We start from the raw sequence: 21,662 nt of genomic DNA, 5'->3' as shown, positions 1-21,662 counted from the left end.
TGAGATTTCATTGTTTGTAAACTTGCCTTAGAAAAAATGCTAAAGGGAATCTATTAAGCTGAAATAAAAAAGTACAAAGTAACTGGAACCCACATTGAGAAGTAAACACTAGTAAACCTAACTACATTGGTAAGTTAAAAACTAGTAGCAATGAATTTCTGGATATAACTCCCTTTATTTCTATGTGATTTGAAAGAGAAATAGATAAAAATTCAGAATTATATATCTAGGTTGATAGATTACACAACATGTAAAGATGGAATTTGTGACAATGCCAATGTAAAGGTGGAATGAAACTATAGGAGCAAAATTTTTTTATAATATTGAAACTAAATGGATATTAATTCAAACTAGATTGTGTAAATTAAAGTTATTTCCCAGTGCAACCACTAGGAAAATAACCTCAAAATATACAGTAAGGGATGGGGTGTTCGCATGGCTCAGTCGGTTGAGCTTCTGACTCTTGATTTCACCTTAGGTCATGATCTCATGGTCATGGGTTCAAGCCCTGCACAGAGCTCCATGCTTAAAGTGCAGAGCCTGACTAGGATTCTCTCTCTCCTCTCTCTTTGTCCCTCCCCCACTCAGGCATGTGTGTGTATCTCTCTCTCTCTCAAAATTAATATACTTAAAAAAATATATAGTAAGGGAAATGAAAAAGAAATAAAAACGATACAGTAGAATCTATTAAACAATAAAGAGAATACTAACGGAGGAAATGAAAAACAAAAAGGATATAAAAGTTATAGAAATAGCAAAATGGGTGGAGTCAGTCCTTCCTTATTAGTAATTACAATTAATTGTCAGTAATAAACACTCCAATTAAAAGGTGTGGATTGGCAAAATAAGATTAAAAATAGGACCCAATCATATGCTGTCTACACATACTCACTTTAGATTCAATTACAAAAATAAGCTGAAAGTGAATGAATGAAAAAGATATTTGATGCAGACAATAACCAAAAGATAGCTGGAATGGGTATATTAATAACATGAAAACAGACAAAAATTGTTATAATAGATAAATAGGTAACATCATATATACATATGTGTACATACATATGTCAATTCATTAAAGTGATAACAATTATATAGTACTTAACAACAGAAGAAAAAAACAGACCAAATTGGAGGAACACAGAGTTTAATAACAACAACTGGAGACTCCAAAACCCCACTCTCAATAATGAACCGAAAACTAGACAGAAGATCAACAGGGAAATAAATGGCAGGCATGAACAACATTATAAGCCAACTAAACCTAACAAGCATATACAGAATACTTCACTCAAAAACACCAGAATATACATTCTTCTGAAGTACACATGAAACTTTCTCCAGGATGAACCACCTTAGGCTACAGAGTAAGTCTTATTTAAAAAACAACGGTATCATACAAAATATCCTCTCTGACCATAATGCAATGAACCTAGAAATCAATAACAGTAAAAACTGGAAAATGCATAAATTCGTAGAAATTAGAAGCATACTTTCAAACCAATGGATCAAAGAATACTGAGAAAATATAGAGACAAAAGAAAACAAAGACACAACTTTAAAAGATACAGCAAAAGCAGCGCTCAGAGCAAAAGTTATAACTACAAATACCTACTTTAAAAAAGAACAGCTCAAGTGGACCTTGGTGGCTCAGTCAGTTAAGCACTGAGCCTTGGTTTCGGCTCAGGTCACGATCTCACAGTTCGTGGGACTGAGCCCCATGTCAGGTGCTACCCATGCTATCAGCGCAGAGCCTGCTTGGGATTCTCTCTCTCCCTCTCTGTCCCTCCCCGGCTTGCACTCTCTCAAAATAAGTAAACTTTAAAAATAAATAAAAATTAAAAAGAACAACTCAAATACCTAACATCAAATATTAAGAACTTCTAGAAAAAGAGCAGACTAATAAAAAGCTAGCAGAATGAAATAATAAAGATCAAAGATAAATGAAATAGAGATAGAAAAGTAATAATCAATAAACCAAAAGTTGATTATTTGAAAAGATCAAAATGACAAAGGTCAACTAGAAAAAGGACTCAAATTACTAAAATCATGAATAACAAAAATTTTGTAACCTGCAACTTTGCTGAATCCATTTATTAGCTAATAATTTTTTACATTTACTATACTATGGATTTAGGATTTTGTACGTATAAGGTTGTATCACCTGTGAATAGAGATAACATTACTTTGTCCCTTCCAATTTGAATGTCTTTTATTTCTTTTTCTTAACTAACTGCTCTGGTTAGAACTTGCAGTATAATGTTGAATTTAAGTGGTGAAAGTGGGTATCCTTGCCTTGTTCTTGATCTTAGTGGGGGAAAACTTGCAGTCTTTCACTACTAATTATGATGCTATGGGTTTTTGATATACACCCTTTATTATGTTGGGGAAATTCCCTTTTACTTCTTGCTTGCTAAGAGTGTTTATTAAGAAAGGGCATTGGATTTTGTCAAATGCTTTTTCTGCATCAGCTGAGATGGTGATGTATTTTTTTTTTGTCCCTGCATTCTGTTAATGTGGTCTATTACACAAACTGATTTTCACATGCTGAACTACTCTTGGATTCTTGGGATTAATCCCACATGGCCATGGTATATAATCTTTTTTCTTTGCTGCTGGATTTGGTTTGTTAGTATTTTGTGCCTATATTCTAAGGGATATTGATCTGTAGTTTTCTTTTCACATGATGTCTTTGTCTGGCTTTGGTATCAGAGTAATACTGGCCCCAAAGGATAGTTGAGAAGTGTTCCTTCCTCTTCAATTCTTGGAAGAATTTGAGAAAGTGGTATTAATTCTTCTTTAAATGTTTGATGGAATTCACCAGTGGAGCCATCAGGTCCTGGACTTTTCTTTGGTAGGATATTTTTTGTTACAAATTCAATCTCCTAACTTGCTAGATGTTTATTCAGGTATTCTATATCATCTTAAGAAGTTGTGGTAATTTCTGTGTTTTAGTAATTTTTCTATTGCATCTAGGTTATCTGCTTTGCTGGCATACACTTAACTATTTATAGTATTTTCTTATCATCCTTTTTATTTTTTGTAAGCTGACAGTAATGTCCCTACACAAAATCAACTGTATTTTCTACCCTATCAATGAACAATCAAAAAAGGAAATTAAAGGGGCGCCTGGGTGGCTAAATCGGTTGGGTATCCGACTCTTGATTTTGGCTCAGGTCATGATCTCACGGTTCATGAGTTCAAGCCCCATATTGGGCTCTGCACTGGCAGTGTGGAGCCTACTTGGCATTCTCTCTGCCCTCTCTCTCATCTCTCTCTCTAAATAAAGTTAAAAAAAAGGAAATTAAGAAAACAATTCCATTAGCTTGACAAAGAACAATTAGGAATAAATTAAACCGAAGAGGTACATGACTTGCACACTGAAAACTAAGACGCTGATAAAGACTAAAATAAGTGGAAATACACCCCATGTTCATGGACGGAAAATTTAATATTGTTATAATCCTCCAAGTGATCTACAAATTCATTGTCATTGCTACCAAATTCCTTTTGAAAGAAGAGCCTTTTTTGCAGAAATGGAAAAGCTGATCTTAAAAATCACATGGAATTGCAAAAAACCCCAAATAACCAAAACAACCTTGAAAAAGAACAAAGTTGAAGACTCACACTTCCCAGTTGCAAAACTTGCTATAAAGCTATAGTAATCAAGACAGTGGTACTGGGACAGAATAGATATATAGATCAAGGAAACACAACTAAAAGCCCAGGAATAAACACATACTCCTATGGTCAAATAATTTTCAAAAAGGTGCCAAGACAATTCACTGGATAGAAAAACAGTCTAACAAACGGTGATGAGGCAACTGGATAGCCAATGCAAAAAAAAAAAAAAAAAATGAAGTTGGGCTTATACTTAACACCATATACAAAACCTAACTCAAAATGGATCATGACCTAAGTGTAAGAGTTAAAACTATAAAACTCATAGGGGTAAATCTCCATGATCTGAGATTTGGCAATGATTTCTAGATATGACATCAAAAGCATGAACAACAAAATAAAAAAGATAAATCAGACTTCATTTTTTTTTTAATTTGTACATGTACGAACACAAACAAGAGAATGAAAAGAAACTTCAGTATAGTAGAAAATATGTGCAAATTATATACCTGATATGAATATATCTGGTAAGAGCCTAGTATCAGACATCTGATAAGGGTCTAATATATATGCATATATATATATATATATATATATATATATATCAGATTTCTTATATACACATGTATGTGAGTGTGTATGGAGGGGGACAAGGGAAGTGAGCATGGGCAGGGGAGGGGGAAAGAAGGAAAGTAGCAGAAAGAAAACAGATGAGAGTCTAGTGTCCAGAACTTTTATAACTCAACAACAACAAAATAATCCAACTGAAATATGGTCAAGGGATTTGGACAGACCTTTCTCCAAAGAAAATATACAAATGGCCAACAAGCACAGGAAAAAGACACTCAATACCCTTAGTCATTCGAGAAATGCAGACCAAAATCACAATGAGATACTTCACACCCACTGGAATTACTATAATAAAAAAAAGATCCTAACAAGGACGTCAGGAAATTGAAAACCTCACACATTGTTAGTGGGGATGTAAAATGGTGCAGCCACTGTGGAAAACAGTTTGACAGCTCCTCAAAAAGTTAAACATAGAATTACCATATGACCTGGCAAGTCTACTCCCAGGTATATATCCAAGAGAAATGAAAACGGGTGTTCAAATACTTGTACAGAAATATTTATAGCTATCCATCATAGCCAAAAACTTTACAACCCAAATGTCCATCAACTAAGATAAATAAAATGTGGCATATCCATACAACAGAATATCGTTCAGCCATAAACAGGAAGAATGAAGTACTGATACATGCTACATATGGATGAACCTTGAGAACCTTACATTAAGTGAAAGAAACCAGACACTAAAGGTCATATATAAGATAATTCCATTACATGAGATACCCAGAATAAATATCTCCATTAAGACAAAAAGTAGATTGGGGTTTGTCAATGGCTAGGCAAAGGGGAGAATGGAAAATGACAACTAAGGGATTTGAGGTTCCTTCTGGGATGACAAAGATGTTCTAGAACTAGACAGTGGTAATGGTTGTAGAATACTGTACTAAAAGCCACCAAATTATACCTTTTAAAATGGCTTAAATTGTGAATTATACTTCAATTAAAAAAGAAGAAAGAAACCAAAGAATTGTAAAGGGGTGTCCCAAGATAATAGTAAAGTACATTCTAGGACAACAGTACTGAAGAGTAGTCTATACTGGAACAAGATAATGGAGGATTCTGAAGGAAAAGTTTCCTTGGGCGGGGGGGGGGGGGGGGGGGGGGGGGGGGGGGGTTGAATACAAATTGATATATTTTTGCGTAAGAAAAATATTACAGGTAAGTGTTAGAGCATTGTTGGAGCATTAAGGGGAAAAGTTAACAAGAGTCACATAGGAAAACAATGCAAATATTAGCTCCAAGAAAAAACAATGGATTGTATGCAAGATATATGCACCTCTTGGCTAAACAACTGTATTTACATATTCATATAATATAAAGAGTGATAATGCTTTCACTAAAATTTGTGAAATGACTATATGATGGGGAGGGGAGAAAGAAGGGTGAAGAAGTGAGGGAAGTGACATGGAAGACATTAAATTCTCATTTTCCACAATAGGCTGCCAATATAGAATATCAAAACAATTTTAAATTTGGAAACAATTTAAACATTTAATTTAGAACTATGGAGTTAAATACTAGAATAAAAAAGGTAATAGAGTATTTTCATAACTTTTAAACAAAAAATTAACAAAAATTTAGACTAAATTAATAATTTTTATTTCATTAAATAAAAAGTGGCTGGTGGGGGAGACTATTGGTTATCCCCAAGAGCAGTTCTTCCCTTTTGCTTTAGTAACAGAATTAGCAGGCTACTCAGCTAAAGATCACATTTTCCAGTCTGTTTTGTACAGCACAAATAAGTACTGGCCAATGAGATACCAAGTGAAAGTGATACATGCTACTTTACGGGTCATTCTTTTAAGGAGAACTCTCTCTCCCCTTCCTTCCTGATGGCTAGATAAGGAACAGGATGGCTGGATCCAAGGCATTCATCTTGGGCAATGAGACAGAAGCCATACATTAAAGATGGCAAAGCAATGAGACTGAGTCCAGTAGTACTTCATCAGAGCAGAATGAACACACCAGCTCAATTATGAGCTGATACGGAAGATACAGAAATAGGGGTGCCTGGGTGGCTCAGTCAGTTAAGTGTCCGACTTCAGCTCAAGTCATGATCTCATGGCTCTTGAGTTCGAGTCCCACATTGGGCTCTGTGAGGACAACTCAGAGCCTGGAGCCTGCTTCAGATTCTGTCTCTGTCTGTCTCTCTCTGCTCCTCCCCTGATCACACTCTTTCTCTCTCTTTCAAATATAAATAAACATTAAAAAAATTTTTTAAATAATAATACTTAAAAAAAGATACAGATATAAACTTCTATCTTGTATAAGCCTTGTTATTATGGTCTCTCCCCTAAAGCAGTCAAACCTATAGCATGATTACTATAGCCAGAAATCAACCAAAAAAAATATAATAAAACTTCCTGTGCACATGAGGTTTGCAGCTAAGCAAATATTAACTTACCATGAATACTAAGACTCCCTTATGAAATTTAAGAATTATGGTAAAAATTTACCTTTTTTAACTGGAGACTGATGTTGCTGTGGTTCATTATGACCTTGAGAAAAGGCTTGCATTCCATTCGTCTTACACTATTGAAAGAATAAGAAAATATACCTTTTAACTATGGCCTAAAAACTTTATATAACCTTTTTTTTTTTTTTAGCAGCCAAAACTATTTTCCTAAACAATCAAAGTTATTAGTCAAGACATTATTTATGGCCATAAAGGATAAGCAACCTTCTAAGAACGCTTATTAAAGGCAAAAAAAATCTTTCAAAATATATTCACAGATATCTTTAACTATTTGTCAGGATTTTTAACTAACTCCTCTTCTGATTCCATGCTCACCAAGAAGTACCCTGATTACAATTTAGCTTCCCATAAATCTCCCTAGTGCATATAATAGTGGAACCAATAAGAGAATGTCAGAGCACAAGACCGTAAATTTCTCATGATAAAATAATGGGTTTTATGATTTTATAAATCAGTTTCACAAACTTGGGTCAATATATATAATCTATCCTTAAGATAGAGCATCTCTTGGGGCACCTGGGTGGATCAGTCGGTGAGCAGCCGACTTTGGCTCGGGTCATAATCTCCCAGTTCATGAGTTCGAGCCCTAATCAGTTTCACTGCTCTCAGCACAGAGCCCACTTTGGGTCCTCTGTCCCCCTCTGTCTCTGCCCCTTCCCAGCTCATGCTCTCTCTCTCTCTCTCTCAAAAATAAATAAACACTAAAAAAAATCATCTCTTTTGCTGACAAAAATCCTTTTGCAAACAGTAGGCCATACTCTGAACCATGGTAATTCATTAAGTTAGGTTTCTCTGGAAAAATCTATCCTAAAAAATGAACATCTCTGCTCTATCAATCATTGTAGTAGCAAGTTATAGCCCATTCCTTAAATATTCGCAAATTCTACCAAGGTAACTCCATGAAGTCAGAAAGTTATCTAACCCTATGACAAAATGAAAAGTAATGAGATAATTCTATGGTGCAAGTCACCAAAATAAGTTATCAGGAAAAAAAAAATCAAATTTTAGAAAAATTTTTATTTTTAAGTAGATGTAGAAAAATATATGAAAATGGAAAAGATTTTCATTCTCCAAGGTTTTTGTTCCTGTTAGATTTAATAAACTATAATATGAATGTTATGGTCCTTTTTAAAAATTAGTTTTTTAAATTTCAAAATTGCAGCAGAGGCATACTTCACTGACACTAAAATGCAAGCCTAAAATCAAATTGAAAAGTACATTTTAATCTGAAAAAAAATTAAAAAACATTTTAAAAATAGTATCTAAAAGAATAAAATACTTAGTAATAAATTTAACCAAGGTGGTAAAATATTTGTATGAGGAAAACTATAAGACACTGAAGAAATTAAAGATGACATGAATAAATGGAAAGATATCCTGTGTTCGTGGATTGAAAGAGTATTGTTAAAAAGTCCTTACTACCTAAAATGATGTACAGATTCAGTACAATCCCTTTCAAAATTCCAGTAACGGTTTTTACAGAAATAGGAAAAGCAGTTCTAAAATTCATATGGAACCACAAAAGACCCTAAGTAGCCAAAGTAATCTTGAGTAGAAGAACACAGCTGAAGGCATCACACTGCCACACTATATTACAAAGTTATAATAATCAAAACATTACAATGCTGACATAAAAAGACATAATAGGGCGCCAGGGTAGCTCAGTCAGTAAAGCACGCAACTCTTGATCTTGGGGTCATGAGTCCCTTGGTGTAGAGATTAAAAATCTTGAAAAGATTAGATATCCACGTGCAAAATAATGAAATTGGACTCTTACACTACACAAAAATGACCTCAAAATGGATCAAAAACAAATAGAAGATCTGAAACCATAAAACTCATAGGAGAAAACATATTGAAAAAGTTCCTTGACACTGGTCTTGGCAATGATTTTTTGGATATGACATCAAAAGCACAAGCAACAAAAGCAAAATTAAGTGGGACTACATCAAACTAAAAAGCTTGTGCACAGCAAAAGCAGCAATCAACAAAATGAAACAGCAACCAACAGAATGGGAGAAAATATTTGCCAACCATATTAGCAATAAGGGATTAATATCCAAAATATATAAAGATCTCATACAACACAACAGCAAAATAATAATAATAATAATAATAATAATAATAATAATAATCTGATTTAAAAATAGGCAAAAGACCTGAATAAACATTTTTCCAAAGAAAACACACAAATGGCCAAGAAGCACATGAAAAGATGCTTAACGCTGCTAAATCGTGAGGGTAATGCAAATCAAAACTAGACTGAGATACCACCTCACACCTGTTAGGAAGGCTATTATCAAAAAGACAAGAAGTGCTAGCAAGAATGGGGGTTGGGGGCGAAGAGGAATCCTTGTACAATGATGGTGGGAATGTAAACTGGTTCAGCGATTTTGGAAAACATTATGGAAGTTCCTCAAAAAATTAAATGTAAAACTGCCATAAGATCCATCATCCCCACTTCAGGGTATACATCCAAAGGAAATAAAATCGCAGTCTTGAAGACTATGCATTCCCATGTTCACTGCATCATTATTCACGATAGCATTATTCACAAGTCCATCAACAGATGAATGGGTAAGGAAAATGTGATAGAGATATACGAAAAATATATAAATAGGATATTATTCAGCCATAAAAAGAGAAGCAAATCCTGACATATGTGACAACATGGATGAACCTGGAGGACATTATACTAAGTGAAATAAGCCAGACACAGAAATACAGAGGACATGATACTAAGTGAAATAAGCCAGACACAGAAAGACAAATATTGCATGATCTCACTTATATGTGAAATTTCAAAAGTCAAATTCATAGTATTAGAGAATAGAATGGTGATTGCCAGGAGTGGAGGACAGAGAAAATGGGGAGATGCTGGTCAAAGAATACAAATTTTCAATTGTAAGATAAATAAGTTCTGGAGATCTAATATACAGCATGGTGGTTATAATTATTATTATTGTATTATATGCTTAAAATTTGCTAATTGTTCCCACCACACACACACACACAAAAACTGGTAACTATGTCAGGTGATGAGCGTGTTAATTAACTTGTTAAAATAATATCAAGATGTATACATTCATTAAACAGGTTGTACACCTTTATAAAAAATCATGTTGTATAACCTAAATGTATTCAATTTTTGTAAATCACATGTCAAGAAATCTGAAAAAAATGTACTTTATCATTTATGCATATATTAACAACTAAAAATACTGATTATTTCAAATATACTGATTATTTCAAATCTTTCATAGCATATAAGAATTTACATCTACTAAACTTTTATGTTAGTTTGTTATCTCAATTATCATATTACAATAAAGTCATGTATAATCTTACAAATTTTACAATCTTACATAATCAAATCAATAAAATTTGAGAATTCTATAATGAAGATATGCAGAAAGTGTCATGGAAGGAATGAGTAAGAGAATAAAACTTGACTTAAAAATGTCAGGAAAGGTTTTACATAGGCGGTGATGCTTAAACAACACTTGGAGGATTAGTAGTAGTTAAGCTGGCTTAACTAGTGAAAAGTGAATGTTTATGGAAGAAAAGATCCTTATGCTAGAAAATACACAGAGCGGTAAGATATGCCAACATGGTTAAGTTGTTAATTCTTCTCAAATTCATCTTTAGACTCAATCAAATTCCAACAGACTTTCTGTAGATACTGACAAGCTCACTTAAAACTTACATGGAAATGCAAAAGACCTAGAGAGCTGAGACAAATTTGAAAAAGAATAAAGTTAGTGAATTTTCACTATCTGAAATGAAGGCTTATCATAAAGCTACAGAAGTCTATAAGTAAAATGTGATGTTGACAAAAAGATGGACATATGGGAGACCCATGTACAGTGTGTAACTATAGTTAACAATACTGTGTTGTGTAACTGAAAGTTGCTAAAAGAATAAATCTTAAATGTTCTCACCATAACAACAACAAAATAATTATGTAAAATTAAGGATGTGTTAACTAAATTGATTTTGGTAAACATTTTGCAACATATTGCATGTATCAAATCATCATCACACTGTACACCTTAAACTGACACAATGTTACATGTCAATTATACCTCCATAAAGTGGGGGAAAAAGACATAAATCAATAAATAATAGGGAGTTTAGAAATAAACACACATATTATATACTAATTTTCAACACTCTTACAATTCACTGATAAAAAGACAAACAACCCAAATATTAAAAATATGCAAAATATTTGAACAGACACTTCACCAAAAAGGAAAAAAAAGAAAAATACAAATGGCAAATAAGTTCATGATAAGATGCTCAATCTCATTAATCATTATGAAAATGCAAATTTAAAATATAATTAGAGGATGCAAAAATCCTCAACAAGATACTAGCCAACCGGATCCAACAATACATTAAAAGAATTATTCACCATGACCAAGTGGGATTTATACCTGGGATGCAGGGCTGATTCAACATCTGCAAAACAGTCAATATGATACATCACATCAATAAAAAGGCAAAAACCACATGATCCTCTCAATAGATGCAGAGAAAGCATTTGACAAAATACAACATCCTTTCTTGATAAAAACCCTCAAGAAAGTAGGGACAGAAGGATCATACCTCAAAATGACAAAAAGCCATATATATGAAAGACCCACCACTAATATCATCCTCAATGGGGAAAAACAGAGCTTTTCCCCTAAGGTCAGGGATGTCCACTCTCGCCACTGTTATTCAACATAGTATTGGAAGTCCTAGCCTCAGCAATCAGACAACACAAAGGAATAAAACGCATCCAAATTGGCAAGGAGGAAATCAAACTTTCACTCTTTGCAGATGACATCACACTCTATATGGAAAACCCAAAAGATTCCATCAAAACACTGCTAGAACTGATCCATGAATTCAGCAAAGTTTCAGGATATAAAATCAACGCACAGAAATCAGTTGCATTTCTATACACCAATAATGAAGCAACAGAAAGAGAAATCAAGGAACCAATCCCATTTACAATTGCACCAAAAAACCATAAAATACCTAGGAATGGTGAAAAAGCTATACACTGAAAACTATAGAAAGCTTATGAAAGAAATTGAAGGAGACACAAAAAATAGAAAAATATTCCATGTTCCTGGATTGGAAGAACAAATATTTTTAAAATGTCGATAATACCCAAAGCAATTTATACATTCAATGGAATCCCTGTCAAAGTGACACCAGCATTCTTCACAGAGCTAGAACAAACAATCCTAAAGTTTGTATGGAACCAGAAAAGATCCCAAAGAGCCAAAGCAATCTTGAAAATGAAAGCCAAAGCTGGAGGCATCACAATCCAGGACTTCAAGGTGTATTACAAAGCTCTAATTATCAAGACAGTATGGTGCTGGCACAAAAACAGATACTTAGATCAATAGAACAGAATAGAGGACCCAGAAATGGACCCACAAACATATGGCCAACTAATCTTTGACAAGAGCAGGAAAGAATATCGAAAGGAATAAAGACAGTCTCTTCAGCAAATGGTGTTAGGAAAGCTGGACAGCGACATGCAGAAAAATGAACCTGGACCACTTTTTTTACACCACAAAAATAAATTCAAAATGGATGAAAGACCTAAACAGGAAGCCATCAAAATCCTATAGGAGAAAGCAGGAAAAAACCTCTTTGACCTTGGCCGCAGCAACTTCTTACTCAACACGTCTACAGAGGCAAGGGAAACAAAAGCAAAAATGCACTATTGGGACCTCATCAAGATAAAAAGCTTCTGCACAGCAAAGGAAACTATCAGCAAAAATAAAAGGCAACTAACTGAATGGGAAAAGATATTTGCAAATGACATATCAGATAAAGGATTAGTATCCAGAATCTATAAAGAACTTATGAAACTCAACACCCAAAAAATAATCCAGTGAAGAAATGGGCAAAAGACATGAAAAGACACTTTTCCAAAGAAGACATCCAGATGGCCAACCGACACATGAAAAGATGCTCAACATCACTCATCATCAGGGAAATACGAATTAAAACCACAATGAGATACCACCTCATACCAGTCAGAATGGCTAAAATTAATAAGTCAGGGAACAACAGATGTTGGCGAGGATGTGGAGAAAGAAGATCTCCTTTGCACTGCTGGTGGAATGCAAACTGGTACAGCCACTATGGAAAACTTCAAGAGGTTCCTCAAAAATGTTAAAAATACCCCATGACCCAGCAATTGCACTACTAAGTATATATCCAAGGGATACAAGTGTACTGTTTTGAAGGGGCACATACACCCCAATGTTTATAGCAGTGCTATTGACCATAGCCAAATTATGGAAAGAGCCCAAATGTCCATCGACAGATGAATGGATAAAGAAGATGTGGAATGGGGGCGCCTGGGTGTCTCAGTCGGTTGAGCATCCAACTTCAGCTCAGGTCGTGATCTCACGGTTCGTGAGTTCAAGCCCCATGTTGGGCTCTGTGCTGATGGCTCAGAGCCTCGAGCCTGCTTCAGATTCTGTGTCTCCCTCTCTCTCTGACCCTCCCCTACTCACACTCTGTCTTTGTCTCTGTCTCGCTCTCTGTCAAAAATAAACATTAAAAAAAAGAAGATGTGGTGTGTATACACACACACACACACACACACACACACACAATGGAGTATTACTCAGCAATCGAAAGAATGAAATCTTGCCATTTACAACAACGTGGATGGAACTAGAGGGTATTATGCTAAGGGAAATAAGTCGGTCAGAGAAAGACAAATATCATATGACTTCATTCATATGTGGAATTTAAGATACAGAACAGATGAACAGAAGGGAAGCGAAGCAAAAATAATATAAAAACAGGGAGGGGGACAAAACATGAGACTCTTAAATATGGAGAACAAACAGAGGATTGCTGGAGGGGCTGTGGGTGGGGGGATGGGCTAAACGGCTGAGGGGCACTAAGGAAGACACTTGCTGGGATGAGCACTGGGTGTTATACATAGGGAATGAATCACTGGAATCTACTCATGAAATCATTATTGCACTATATGCTAACTTGGATGTAAATTATAAATAAATAAATAAATAAATAAATAAATAAATAAATAAATAAATAAAATATAATTAGATACTAACACTCACATCCTAAAATGGCTAAAAAGTGGCAGGCTCTGAAGCAACTGTAACCGGCACATACTACTGGTGGGAATGTAAGTACAACCACTTCAGAAAACATACCACCCGTTTCTTATAAAGATTACCTGCTAACATACTACTACTACTTCAGTTTTCTAATGCAGAGAACCTCTCGAACATGTATAAAATATATGGAGGGATGTTCGCTGTAGCATTTACTATAATATAGAAACAAGTGCCAAGCCCATCAAGAGAAAATGAACAACAAAATAAATGCAGTTATTTGTATATAAAAAGAGATTTTTTTATGTCAGCACATATAGAACTGCTGTATTCATTTTACAAGTTGCCTAATATTCTATTTATTATGAATATACTTATTCTTATGCATGCATTATCTATTTCTAGAAGTATCTACGTAAGAAACTGGTAGAATGGTTACTTCTGATCAGAGGAAATCAGTGACTATGGGATAGAGATTGCAGGGAAATTTTCCATTCATGCCATTTTGTATGTTTTCAATTTTGATTATTGTACTTCTTCAAAAAGGTAGATAGTTTAAAACATAAACCTAAATGAGAAAAGAATGGCAAAAACACATGTGGGTACAGTACTATTTATATAAAATTACAAAACAGTTAAAACAATTCTATTTGTTGTAGCAAAAGTATGAACACATTCATGAAAACAGTAACAAATCGAGAACATTTGGAAGAAGGTGAGAAGGAAGGTGAGAAGACAATGGGATGGTGGAGGGGACACGGTCCACAGACACAGCCGGGAGAACTGCTGCACAAATGGAGAGAGCAGTTACTACATGCCAGACACAGTGCTCATAACTTTGGGAGCCTCAGCTCACTGCTGCCTCCTCCTTACACCAACCTAGTAGCCCCATTTTCAGGTGAGGAAACTGAGGCTCTGACAAGTGAAAGAAATCACTCACGCCAGGCACGGGGCTGGGAAGTGACAGGGCCGGGACTCAAGCTCATCTTCCTCTCAGAACCCTGGCATGTGGCTGTGTCTCTCTCAGGCCAGCTACCCCCTCTCTGGACCCATCTCCAGGACAAGTCCCAAGGCGCACCCTTAATGCAATGCTTGGGGATGGCAGAAAATAAGATTACACTGCACAATGAGAACTATTCTCACATACCTACACGTGGAGTGAGAAGAGGAGGGTGTGAAGAAAATGAAATGGTGGGATTCTATCCTAAAGCCAAGACTACACTGTATGTTAACTAACTTGAGAATAAATAAAATAAGATAAAATTAAAAAAAGAAAATGAGATAGTGGAGGGATATAGAGGGTTTTGAACATTATCTTAGTTAGGTTTTTTCTTTAACATTTTCTAAAACAAACAAATATAGCAAAATGTTTAGGCTTGAAAATGGTGGGCAACAGGTATAATTTTCTTTAATATAATTTCAAAAAGTATATAAAGCATGGGGCACCCGGGTAGTTCAGTCTGTTAAACATGAAACTCTTGATTTTAGCTCAGGTCATGATCTCACGATTTGTGAGTTCGAGTCCCACATCAGGCTCCACACTGGCAGTGCAGAGCCTGCTTGGGACTCTCCCTCTCTCTCTGCCCCTCCCCACCCCTCTCTCTCAAAATAAGTATATAAACTTAAAAAATAATTTCAAAAATTCCAAAAAAAAAAAAACTATATAAAGCACCCAGCACAGTGCCCCACATAAAATACCCATCTAACAAATGTTATCTTCCAGTCTGTAATGCTTCATTTTATTATAATTTCTAGGACTTACTCTGCTAACTCCGCTTTGTAAGCACTGAGTTTTGCACGGATATTCGTTTTGAAAGTTGAAAGGGAATACTGCTCCTATGAGGACAGAAAAAAAGAAAACTACATTAAATACCCATTACCACAACCTAAAAACCTTAAGTACCCAAAATATTCTAGGCACTGTTTTGAAATATTTTCTGATGGTTCCTCTACTCAACAAACATTCATTCAACACTATAAAACACTATGAAATGTCACCCACTATGTTACGGAATGGGTGTGTAAGTGTGAAAAGAGTTCAGAGATAAAAGAGCTCATGGTCTGTTTTGAGAAACAAGCTCATAAACAATTACTATGATAAAAACAAGTTATCTGAGAGGTACAGAGAAGATACTAGGGCTTTGTGATATAGAAGAAAGCTTCGCAAAAGGAAGTAATTCTATCTGGATCTTAAAAACAATTTTGGGGGGATGTGAGCTAGTTAAGGAGTACAGAAGAAGTATATTGAAAAAGGCCAAAATTAATTTCTGATTTATTAAGCTTTTCCACCCAATAAACCCACTCCTTCCTGGATCTTAAGAGGATATAATTAAATGAGAGATGAGCCCACTACCTTTTGCCCCTACAAGGGCCTTGGAGGGAAAGGATGAACAAAAAACTGCATCTGTACAGACGAGGGAGTGAGAGGTGCTGTGAAAAGGCTGGTCACAGAAGGAGCTGCTGCCAATGGCTTTATACCCTTCCCTTTACCAGAAAATCTGAGACTTGATCCTAAACAACTGCTTCTTCAGCACACCAGAAGGAGATGCATCAGGGCACCTGGGTGGCTGAGTGGGTTAATCGTCCAACTCTCGATTTCGGCTCAGGTCATGATCTCATGGTTCATGAGATCAAGCCTGGTGCCAGGCTCTGTGCTGACAGCATGCAGCCTACTTGGGATTCTGTCTCCCTCTCTCTCTCTGCCCCTCCCGTGCTCATGCTCTCTTTCAAAAATAAATAAATAAACATTTAAAAGAGAGAGAGAGAGAGAGAGAGAGAGAGAGAGAACATGGCATCAACACTGCCAAAGCTATGGTCCAGAAGATTCCTTAATTTCATTTGTCTGTCTTAAGTCACACAGCCATCTTCAGAAGAAACATGACCAAAGTAGAGACCATCTTCCTTGTAAGAACCAAGGATGGGAGAATAAACAGAAGATTGAGGAACTGGTGCCCTTTCTATCTTTTCTCCTTCATCTTTGCACCCAACAAAAGAGCTATTTTTTTTTTCCTTTTTCTGAATAGCAAGTTACTCAGTTGAACACATGGACCAAAGAGTATTTTAATAGGATGGACCAAAGAGTATTTTGATAGGATGGTGAGAAATAGATTTGTATATTAATATTTAACTTAATTAATTTAATAATTGATTAAAAATGCATACATGTATGTGTACACACACACACACACACACACACACACACACCCCTAAGTTAGAATATAGAAGACATTTTTTCAACAATGAAAAACTAAAAGGTTAATATTCCAATTAAGGAAAGTATTTTAAGAATTTGCCCCAAATCCTAGTTTTGTGAGCAAAAGAGAAATTTTTAATTTTAGAAATTTTTGTTTAGATTTTCCGAAAAATAATACCGTATGTTCCAACTCAAGTATAGCCCTAACCTGTAACTGTTGTTTTGCCTGTATTCAGTAATTAATTCATCCATTCATTCATTTATATGCAGTTAGGAATTTTTTTTTAAAGGCCAATTCTCTCTCCCTCATGATTGCTTTGCTCTACAGTGACCATAATCACCGGGCACAATTTGGGTTGAGAATATCATTTTAAGCAGAAGCCAGTTAACCATGAAAATGAGACATGAAAATAAATACATACAGTTTTTCTCAGGCAAGACCTATTCTTCTTCCTACCTTTGCTGGTCTGGTAGCCTATGCAGTGGGAGACTAGTAAGACTCTTTTTCTTTGGTAATACTTTTAAACTCTTCAAACAAAGGAGACCATTAGTTTTCATTATTCTCTATCCACCATAAACAATCACTTTATATATGAGTTCGCCTTTCAAATACTACTTAGCCATTATCCAATTCATCTCTAAAGATGTATATTCGAGATTACTTACCAGGGGGAGAAGTCAGATGACGAACAGGTCTTGCTGGTTGAAGCGGTTTACCAATCAATTTTTTGGTTTCCATTATCACAAAGACCTTGAAGTTCCATACTTGAAGAGGGAAAAAGATATCTGATCTTTTCAACAAGATAATCAAAATGCTTTAACAAATTTTTTTTTTTAAAGTAACAGCATCAACGTTTATTTATTTTTGGGACAGAGAGAGACAGAGCATGAGCGGGGGAGGGGCAGAGAGAGAGGGAGACACAGAATCTGAAACAGGCTCCAGGCTCTGAGCCATCAGCCCAGAGCCTGACGCAGGGCTCGAACTCACGGACCGCGAGATGGTGACCTGGCTGAAGTCAGACGCTTAACCGACTGCGCCACCCAGGCGCCCCTAACAAATTTTATATATATATATAAATACATATATATATTATGTATATGTATATATATATAAAACCACAACACTCATTTGAAGATACCTACACCTTATAAGTTAAGGAGTTAAGGTGGAAAAAATCACAAGCCCTTAAAATAATATGTGACAATCTTTATAGCATCTGTCATGATGGAACATTCCCTCTTTTAAAACATTTTACTCCTTTAACTTGCCTGGCTTTTCTTTTGGTTTCCTATACCTTTGACTACCTCTTCTAACTTCCTTAGCTTATTCCTCTTCCTTTCTCCAATGAAATTCAGGAATTCTTCCAAATTTGGCTTCGATCCTCTTCGTTGACCTGATCTACTCTCCTCATGATTTCAACTACCTATCTACGTGATAGACATGCCCTAATTTATACATATAGCACCTACCTCTCTTTTAAATCCCAGTTCCATTTTTCTAAAGATATTTCCATTTATATCTTATCACAGACACCTCAAATTCAACATATCCAAAATCAAATTCATTACTTTGACTCCAAAGATGCTCGTCCTCCTGTCGTCCTTAAAGTCTTCACCAACTCCCTCAGACCAACTTTGGCTAAATAAGATCTAAAATAAAAGTCTCCACACCATTAGTCTCCTAATTCCTGTCCATTCTACTTCCAAACTATTTCTCAAATCTATTTTCTTCATTCTCGCCACTACTCTTTTGGTTCCACAATAACTCTGAATTCATCTCCCTGATCACTCAGTGGGATTTAAAAACTCCCTTGTCTCCCTATGTTCCTGGGACACAGAGATTATGCCCACATCATGGCATTAAGAACATTGTACTCTACATAATGGCTGTTTGTCTTCCATACTTGGCAAAAGTGAGGAGCAGATTCTGTAACTGAGGAACAATATTTTCATTCACCCCCTTTCCCTGGCAACTAACAGTACCTGGACTGGATCCAAAGTAGGTGCTGAACAAATGGGTAAATATAACCTCTTTCTCTCCAAACTATGATCCCTTTACATACACATACCTGCTTAGAAAACGTCAGTTCCTCATCACCTCCTGGATTATTCATAATAGAAACAGAGGCCAACATCCATGTGTCATGCAGAGTAAACTATTTACCTAAGTTACGTTATTTAAGATTCAGAACAACTCTATCAATTAGGCACAATGAAGAGTGAAATCTCAGGTCTCAGGTGAGCCTACCTGTTGTTAATATTATGGCTCCAGCACCTAGTTATATAACTACGGAAAACAATAGCCTCTACCTCCTAGGTTTGATGTGAAAACTAAATTATGTGTATAAAGTATTAGCACAATGTCTGGCACACAGTAAGAGCTCAATAAATGTTAGCCTCATTATTTTTCAATAATACTAATTTTACAGATCAAGCTTAGAGAAATTAGGTATCTTGCCCAAGATCCTGAGTCTAGGAAGTGATAGCATGCCATGTTCACGCTTCTGGCCAAAAAGAATCAAGAATCTCCCCAACCATTTTCCACCCCGTACCCAGGCAGAACTGAACAGGTTCGTACCCTTATGTGCTCACAAAACACCCCTGTATCTACCCTCTTCCAATGTGGTATTTACTGCACTAGTCGCAATTACCTTTTACCTGACCGTTAAATTACAGTTCTATCATACAGGTCTATCACCAGTGCCTAGTACAGTGTCTAGAACACTGTGGGTGTTTAATAGATTGTTGAATTCACAAATGTTATTTTGTTTTACCCTATACTTATACATTCTAGAGTTCCTTCACTCTCCCTGCTGTTCTTCTCCCAAAGTTCTATTCGTTTTTCAAGACCAAGATCAAGTTACTTGCTTGGAAAATATTCTCATGTCTCAACAGTAATGTTAAATAAAATAGTTCACATGAAGCTTTCTAGTTCCTAACAAATAGTTGGCGGTAAAATAACAATAATTTATTTTTCCTCTTCCACTGACCCCTACTGTATTTTATTAACTATTCTAAAATGTACCACAGTAAATCTATTTCATGTGTTTGATTAGACCGAGTTAGCTGACACCAAAAAAACTGTATCTTACTTATCTTCGTATCATAGTACCTGCAACATAATTGGTTTTACTAAATAAATCTATAAATTTAAATACCTTCTAAATATAACTAAAACTTTCTGATGCCTGAATAGGATATAGCTTTTCAAATAATGATGCCTATTAAGACAAAACTAAAAATAAAATTCCACCTGACTTCATATCTGCTTATCCAAAGACAAATGTAACCATATGATTTTAAGCAGATCATTACCTAAATGACTGTTTCCCTAAGTATATAATAGGGTTAATAACTCCCTGTTAGCTCCAAAAACATACTTTTACCTATTTATAAATGCCTCGGAACATTTTATGCTAAGCAAAGTAAGTCAATCAGAGAAAGACAAGTATCATATGATTTCACTCATATGTGGAATTTAAGAAACAAAACTGATGAACAAAGGGGAAGGGAAGCAAAAAACAGGGAGACAAACCATAAGAGATTCTTAAATACAGATTAAAAGCTGAGGGTTGCTGGAGGGGTGTTCGGTGGGGGGATGGGCTGAATGGGGGATGGGCATTAAGGAGGCACTTGTTGGGATGAACACTGGGTGTCATATGTAAGTGATGAATCACTAAATTCTATTCCTGAAATCATTATTACACTGTATGTTAACTAAGTTGGATTTCAATTAAACAATAAGTAAAAAAAAAATGGCTCTAGACATTACTCAAATGTTAAAATCATAAATTTATAAACAACTTCTCAAAGTTAGCACTGATAACTAAGTGCAAAAACAGTTACTTTTTCCTGAAGTTTGGAGAGCCAGCTAGTATTCCTCATTAATACCTATGGAGCTTTTGCGATGTGTCTCTTAACTGGTATTTCAACATGGCTATTAGCAACCTTCTAAACAAAACTCATGCCGTCCGTACTTTTTGGCAATACAACTTTGATATAATAAGAAACAAAAAAAAACTTATAAGCATATGTAGCAAAAAAAATTTCAGACAAATATTTATTGAACATTTTCTATGTGGAAAGAAAATCTTAAATAAGGACCAAAAAGCAATCTAATGTTGTGTTATTTAATGTTTATCCTAGACATTTTAATTAGGACCCTAATACTAGCATGTAGTAACTTTCCATCCTGTTTCCCATATGAAACTAATGAATCAGAATACAATAGAGTACTTTGGCACACACTTTCTTGTTTTTCACTGCTCAGCTGAAATTGAGTTGATAGGTTGTAAAGTTTTTTCCAGTTGCTGAGCAATGCAAATCCACGGTATTCAAACTAGGGATTTTCAAGAGTTGGGGAGTTACAGAACTATTATATGATTTTGCAACACAAGTATATAAACAAAAAATAAAAGATCTTTTAGTATCGCCCACCCTTTCAATTTATAGTAGGAAAAATATAGCAAAGGCTCCAGATACATAAATTCCTATCAGTTAAGGAAATGAGAAAAGATGATGTCATATAGTATTTAATTTTTTTAAGTAAACTGTTTCTATATAGAGACACTGACATTATAGGGAATAAGTTTGGAATTCACAGTATACAACAGCATCATGTCTTAAACAGTGTTATTAA

At 35.3% G+C, this 21,662-nt stretch overlaps 1 protein-coding gene across 3 annotated transcripts in view; it reads right to left on the bottom strand.

The window, feature by feature from the left end:
• The window catches only part of CC3H8orf88 (chromosome C3 C8orf88 homolog), a 37,912-nt gene that overhangs the window by 12,304 nt on the left and 3,946 nt on the right, over nt 1-21,662 (bottom strand). For 2 of the 3 annotated variants that reach the window (XM_045454286.1, XM_045454283.1), the window contains exons 2-4: nt 17,690-17,788; nt 15,593-15,666; nt 6,705-6,780 (exon numbers count right to left, since the gene is read on the bottom strand). In XM_045454286.1, coding sequence (XP_045310242.1) covers nt 6,705-6,780; nt 15,593-15,666; nt 17,690-17,762 — 223 coding nt within the window. In that variant the 5' untranslated portion in view covers nt 17,763-17,788. Of the gene's footprint in view, nt 1-6,704; nt 6,781-15,592; nt 15,667-17,689; nt 17,810-21,662 lie in introns of all 3 variants that reach the window. The other variant, XM_045454284.1, reaches the window with a different exon arrangement.

This window comes from Leopardus geoffroyi, chromosome C3 (assembly GCF_018350155.1).
Source record: "Leopardus geoffroyi isolate Oge1 chromosome C3, O.geoffroyi_Oge1_pat1.0, whole genome shotgun sequence".
Classification (NCBI taxonomy): domain Eukaryota; kingdom Metazoa; phylum Chordata; class Mammalia; order Carnivora; family Felidae; genus Leopardus; species Leopardus geoffroyi.
Note: the sequence above shows the minus strand (reverse complement) of the source record. Positions and strands in the feature narration are given on the sequence as shown.